The sequence below is a fragment of the Taurulus bubalis genome (genome assembly GCF_910589615.1).
Source record: "Taurulus bubalis genome assembly, chromosome: 6".
NCBI lineage: Eukaryota > Metazoa > Chordata > Actinopteri > Perciformes > Cottidae > Taurulus > Taurulus bubalis.
The window spans coordinates 11965396-11972259 of record NC_136594.1 but is presented as its reverse complement, the minus strand read 5'-3'; the positions used below and the strand labels follow the sequence as shown (position 1 = coordinate 11972259).

The window sequence follows — 6864 nt, the reverse complement described above, 5'->3', positions numbered from 1 at the left end:
GCCACATTCGTGAGGAGATCCCCTGTGCGACTGGTTTCACTCGCCGCCAAGCTGTGTTGGAGGACGTACCGCATGGTCGGCTCCAAGATGCAACCTGTTCAGGTGTGCTGTGAGTACCGTGCAAAAGGAATGGTTTGACAATCTGAGAAATATGCTTATTTGCTTTCTTGCCAAGAGTTGTATGAGAGGATTAATCCTTTTTTGAATATCTGTTTATTAAATATGAAGCTAGCCGGTTAGCGTAAAGGCTGTAAACTATCAGAATATCTGAGCAAAGAGTAGAACAAATACATTTTGGTTTTGCGATGAATTCTGTGCAGAAGATACTTGACTTTTGGGTCAGTTTATTGAAGTAAAGCGATGTGATCTTATCTCTGCAAAAAAAAGAACCAAATGAATGCCGAACTATTCCTTTTTAAAAGGAATAATTTACACTAGTTATAGCGCAACTATGAGCGGGTTTTCTTTGCAGTCAAAATGTGTTTGTGGTGCAGTTTTTATGAATCTATGTAACATTTAATATTTATGACATTAGGCTGTATACATTTTTTCTTTTTCTAAAGGCAATTCAACTTTTTTTCAGTCCTTCAACTCAATTCAGCTGCTTTTATTTTTAATTAATTAATCAGCTGGCACGATACAGGACCCTGACATCAAAGAAGCTAAATGCCATTTGGGTGTTATTAATTTAAATGTTGATGGCTGTGCTTTTCTGTAACAAGTAAAACGTCTTCATTGAAAAAGGCATCTCTGTAAACCTTGTTAAAGTACCGTTAGTCCTTTTTCTCATCAGGTCATGGAGAATTTGTCCAGGTCTATCGGTGTGGTTCAGGAAACCAGCTGGCTGACCTTAACCTGGAGCATCCCGGCGCTGCCTCAGTATCTGCAGCATCAGCTTGTGTCTGCGTCGTTCTTCATCTCCCAAATGTACAGCTTAAGCTGCCCTGCACCCAAACACCACGGATCTTATCAGGATAGAAGTTCTCTCAATGCTGCGGCGTCCTGCGCAAGTCAAAAGGCCGTGGTCCAGGTTCACCCGCAAGCCAAGCCTTTCTGCCGAGTAAGGCGCCTGACCAAGATGCCTGCATTTGACAACGGCTGTGATGTCAAAGGATGTGTTCGTTGACTTATTATTGTATGCGTGCTGAAGCTTGTTGCTCCCAGAGAGGTGCAATCCATTATTAAAGTTGAACATTGAATAATCTTGTGTCCTCGCCCTTTGTCTGGTAGCTGTTGGGGCAGACAAAATACAAAATGCAGAACTTGTAGCATTGGCAGTTTATCATAGTTTAAAACAAGACTGTTAACTGAGGTCTTGAATGATTAGACCAAATTAATTTCCAGATGCAGAGCCTATGTTCCCCAACCACTGGTTGGTGGGTCCTTTTGTACTAGGTTGCACAGAATGGGGAAAATGGTTTTATTTAGCAGGGACTATGCACACTAATCTACAGTAAAAGTGAGCCAGAGTGGATATTTTATCTGCTGTCCTTGGCCAGATTTTGATGGCAGCCTGAAATTACAAAATTGCCAATAACGCAACTAAGATTTATTAAGACCATAACTGACAATTTGTCTACAGTATAAGCACAAAACACTGGAGCCACAAAACACTAAAGACAAATGCACACTAAATAAGCAGCCAGAACGGAATGCGTGTACACCCGATTGGCAACACGCCATTCCTTAAGGCTATGTTTATCTATTTGAAATATTGGGAGTATGAAAGATTTTTGAAAAATGACTGGATACATCAGTCTGCCTCTTGACATGTCAAGACCCTGTCTGTCACGTTGTGGTAGAAATTAGTAAAAAAAATGGAAAGGGGAAAAGGCCAAATGGAGACGAGCAAGCCTAGGACTTAATAAAAGCTGCATTTTAAAAGACCATCAGGAGTCCTTAAAATACAGGTTTATCGCTACAGGGGACTGACGAGCCAGCTCTGCATAAGATATCATTTAGCGTAATGGTGAGTTGTATTAATGTACTTTGTTTTATTTAGTGATTTATCCCACACCTTGAAGGCAGTGCATGAAAATATTTCAGGCAAAACATTGGCCTACTTAAAATTGCACGTCCTGTGACTAGTTACTTCAATACTTTTGTTTTTTTGGGCTAATGGAATAGCAACCCAAAGCTATATTAAGTACTTACTATAATTAGTCTTCCATAACTTAACTGGCAAACCATAGACATTGTCCCATAGTAATTTACACGACATCTATTGCTTCTGTCCATCCGGGGAGGGATCCGCCTGCTGCTCTTCCGAAGGTTTATTTTTATCCCTGTGAAAGGGTTTTTCTATTTTTTTGATCCGATGTGAGGTCCCGGGACAGGGATGTTGTACGTATAAAGCCCTCCGAGGCAAATTTGTAATTTTGGGCTGTACAAAATAAACTGAACATTTCTTATGGTCTCAGGCTATTGAAAGATGACATTACACAGCATAATCTTTCAGCAAAACATGACTTTATTTGAGATTTCACTTTTGACTGGACTCTGACTTGGATGTGGATGCTCTCAGAGAAGAAAGGCGGCGCCTCTTTGCGATTTGCTCCTGCTTCTTCTCCTTGGCCTCCTGTTTGCAGGAACATAAGGAACATATTTAAAACAACCAAAAAGCAGCGATATGCAAACAAGTTAATAGCACAGTAAAGTTGAACAGGCTTCCTCAACATTGAACAATTCTACTTATTCCCCAGTGTTGTATCGATACACAATCTAATGCCAGAGGCTACTGAATAATAAAGAGGTTTATGCTGAAGGCGATCCTTTAAGCAACTACTTTCACTCTCACAGCAAGACTTAAACTTAAGAGTTAACTCGTCGTTGCTTTGAGAATGCAAGGGAACTGAGCTAGTGACGCCATTTCAATCAGCCATGGATACGGTTATGAAAGCTGCAGTATTTTTCTGATACTCGTGTACACAATGAGAGCAATACCGTTCAACCATCTACTGATCCTGGACCTGGTCGTATCTGGTAGGGAGCTCAATTTACTCTAGCAACACGCTGTCCCCCCTTAATAACTATGGATCAGTCAGAAAGGGTCTACTGGTGTGCCACATCAGGTTATTGTTGCTTTTCACTCTTGATTATGGCATCTTGTCAGTCTGTACATTTTAAGCATCGCCTCCCTGGTTGCAAAACATCTTTTAAAAACGGCGTTGCACTGCAGTTGAAAATTAGCCAGCTGGAAAACACTGGCAGTTACAGAAATGTTGTGTGCATTGTACCGATACATTTTTATTTGAGGTTTAAACCATAACAAAATCATCAAAACATCCCAAATTTCAGAAGTTCTGATCCCACCATAATAGTAATGAAAGCAGAACAGAAAATTAAGATACAAGGAAAAACTAGGATAAAACATTACCTTCATCCTCTTGGCCAGCAGCTTGGCGTACTCAGAAGCCTCCTCCTTGTTCTTCGTGGTACGCTGTCTCTTGAGGGAGATGCGGCGGCGCTTGTGCTGCAGCACACGGGGAGTCACCAGTCTCTGGATCCTGGGAGCCTTAGTTCTGGGCTTCTTGCCTACCAAAATAAAAATACTAATTTAATATTGATAACGGTAAGAACTTGTGGTTGTGCGAATCTGAACTGGCCAATAGCCAAGTGGTTTTATAGATGCAGGTGAGGTGCAAACAACTAACTAGTTCCTTTTGGCCAGCTTTTATGGCGCAATAATTCTGAAACAGGGGCCGAAATACTAGTTTCCACCGTATGATTTGTTGCCATCCATCCATCTCTATATATAAAACAGATGAGAATACATTGACAAAATTATTGTCTTAGAATATACAATTGGCAATTTTAACTGACAGCATTATCCCACCACTGATGTCGAGGATTCTCAAGTTAATCGTATTTCAATACCTTCAATACAAAGAAAGACCTGCAATGTTACCCTTAAGTTATGTTTAACATTCCCACAGTGCTTTCATAGTGGTAGCATTTCAAAAGAACATTTTAGTCATCCTTACACATTACAACAAGCTCAATTTTGTGTCAACAGCACTTGTCGACTCAAGTGAAAACCGACAGAGGGAAACCAGCTCTCGTCTTACCTTCTTTAGTCAGGGGTCTCCTCACAACGTACTGCCTCACATCATCCTCCTTAGCCAGGTTGAAGAGCTTGCGGATCTTGCTAGCTCTCTTGGGACCAAGACGGCGAGGGACGGTGCTGTCGGTCAGACCGGGAATATCCTTCTCGCCTGAGATTAACCAGATCAGGAGAAGATGAGTCAAACGATCAACTTGATTAAAGTAAAGTTGCACTTCCTACATCTTAAGTGCTTGCATGAGTTTTTTCAACAATCACTAAAAGCAAAAGAATATGCAAAAAAGGTAGTGTTTTGTCCCCCAGAGTTAAGAGGCAACAGCCAAAAGAACAAAAATTATCACTATTGGGACTTTGTGGACAGTTTCTCGTCAGTGCAACGCTCACTGTTCATCAGAAAACTGCAACAATATCAAAGACCAACACACTGCTCCATTTAGTCTTCGAAAAATAGAACAGAGCATCAGCTTGTGTCTTTCTGACTCTAGTGTTCTTTTAAATTTAAAATTAAAGTGTATTCGCTTATGTCATTCAGACTTTCGTGTACATGACGCAATGAGAGAGCAATACAGTTCAACCATCCACGGATGCTGGACCGGTCGTATTCGGTAAGAAGCTCCAGTTACTCTGGCAACACGCTGTCCCCCCTTAATGACTATAGACTAATCAAAAAGGGTCTACTGGTGTGCCATATACACAATTTACAAGTGAGATACACATACATTTCAAAATAAGCCTGTGCTTAGTTTGCTGTATCAAATGTATAACTTCCATAAAATTACCCTTCTTGACAATGACCAAGTTGAGAACGCTGAGATTGGCGTCAACGATGCAACCACGGACAGACTTGCGCTTGCGTTCACCAGTCCTGCGGGGACGGTAGCAGGAGTGGCCCTTGCTGAGCAGCAGGCGCACACGGCCGTGGGTCAGCACACCCTGTTTCATGGGGAAGCCCTGCCTGTCGTTGCCTCCGCTGATGCGCACCACATAACCCTGTAGAGGAAAAACAAGTTACGTTTCCACTCTTCCATTTAGGGTAACTCAACTAATAGGAAACGTCTAAGAATTAAGACCACAGACTTAATCATTTTTACAACAGACACATTTCTGGGTGAAGTTGGATAGTCAAATGCCCTTTGACAGTCAAGTGGTCAAAATAGGCTATAAGGGCAACTGTTAGTTAAAAGGTATAACAGGTTGCAGACTTCTGAGAGGTGCTGAAGGAGTTCTTCAACTGCTTCAGCACATTGTAGGGCTGCAGCCATTTATTTACTGTTCCTCATAGCCTGTAAACTTTTCCAAACATGCCCACATCAAGACTTAAAACTTAAGAGTTAACTAGCCGTTGCTTTGAGAATGCAAGGGAATTGAGCCAGTGACGCCATTTCAATCAGCCATGGATATACAGTTATGAAAGCTGCAGTTTTGTGATTTTTCTGATACTTGTGTACACAATGAGAGCAATACCGTTCAACCATCTACTGATCCTGGACCTGGTCGTATCTGGTAGGGAGCTCAATTTACTCTAGCAACACGCTGTCCCCCCTTAATAACTATGGATCAGTCAGAAAGGGTCTACTGGTGTGCCACATCCGGTTTAATAAACCTATAGATCTTTTCAACAAGTTAAACTAACACATGCACTTCTGCGCCATGTTATACAGAGCACAGACAAATCACGATCAGGGTCAAACAATGACTTTACCTTCCACTCATCTCCCAGAGGGTCAGCGGGCACCTCCGTGGCCATACGCTTCTCATAGAAAGTTCTCAGCTTGCGCTCATCGTCAACTTCAATGAGCTTCTGGCAGCCAGTAGCGGGGAATGAGATGTTCAGCTGGAGAGAAAAAAAAAGTTGCAATGTAGTCGTTTACGTGTACTCTGGGTCCTCACGGTGACACGTTACCGACAGTCCTAATACAGGTAGGTGTAGCAGGTAACGATAGAAGTCTATTAACTTAAAGCAGGGAGAAATGAGCCACAACTGGAGTTGCTGGTGGCACATTTTCGACCGCGCATCTGAGCTTCAGTTCGTAAAGAGACGCGGCGGCTCGGAGGCCCGTTAGCATCAATGTCGGCTAGCTAGCGTTAGCACTCTGGACGACGCTAACGTTAACGCAACCCGGTTTAACGGATAGCGTTGTAAACGGACAACGCGTGTAACACGGAAGAGTTAATTACCGCAACATACAAAAGTTTGAAAAACTTTGTATTGCAGTGAACAAGAAACGGCTGCACATATCGCTCAGTATGCAGACATGTTGCCACAGGTTCGTCAGCGCCGGGCTCTCACTGTAATCAAATGTCATCCTAAGAGTCAGAGCCGCGGTGGACACATTAAACTGGTCCACTATAAAGTTCAGAAACACGGCATCAACCACACAGCAGTATTACAAAGAAAATAGCTTTCCGCGGACATTTAGAGTTAGGAAAGCATCGTACCTTCATTTTGCTAAACCGGCCCAAGAACGGTCCGCCACGGAAAAGAGACCGGATATCCTCTCCGTGGTCTCACATAGGCATGACATATTCTCGCGAGAACTCAATCGATGTAGTTTTCTATCGGGTTATTAAGATTAACCCGATAGAAAGGTTATTAAACAGCAACAAAAGATGAATGCCGACCAACACAACTGCATTACACTGATTATCTGAATAGAACATTTAGGTAAGTATCTGTTCATTTATTTATCTTGATTATTTAAAATGTATGTTTCATGTAAAAGCAACCACATACTAAGATTTGTGTACACATAATTGGCAGTTTAGCTTAAAACTCGTAGGCCCTATGTGTGTTTTTTTTG

The 6864-nt window shown here is 42.0% G+C and overlaps 1 protein-coding gene across 1 annotated transcript; it reads right to left on the bottom strand.

Annotated features, from left to right (window-relative positions):
* Window positions 1-2449: 2449 nt before the first annotated feature.
* Window positions 2450-6545, bottom strand: rps6 (ribosomal protein S6). The gene is made up of 6 exons (XM_079219529.1): window positions 6503-6545; window positions 5766-5897; window positions 4843-5053; window positions 4068-4214; window positions 3377-3534; window positions 2450-2578 (listed from the first exon to the last, which is right to left on the bottom strand). Exons 1-6 carry the CDS (start codon window positions 6506-6508, stop codon window positions 2483-2485), a joined length of 750 nt encoding a protein of 249 aa, XP_079075655.1. The 5' UTR covers window positions 6509-6545; the 3' UTR covers window positions 2450-2482.
* Between the last annotated feature and the right edge of the window lie 319 nt (window positions 6546-6864).

Coding starts and splice junctions, on each gene's coding strand:
- rps6 (XM_079219529.1), bottom strand. Junction 5,054..5,765: donor CTCTGGGAGATGAGTGGAAG/GTAAAGTCATTG, acceptor TTTCCTCTACAG/GGTTATGTGGTGCGCATCAG. Junction 2,579..3,376: donor TGCTGGCCAAGAGGATGAAG/GTAATGTTTTAT, acceptor TCCTGCAAACAG/GAGGCCAAGGAGAAGAAGCA.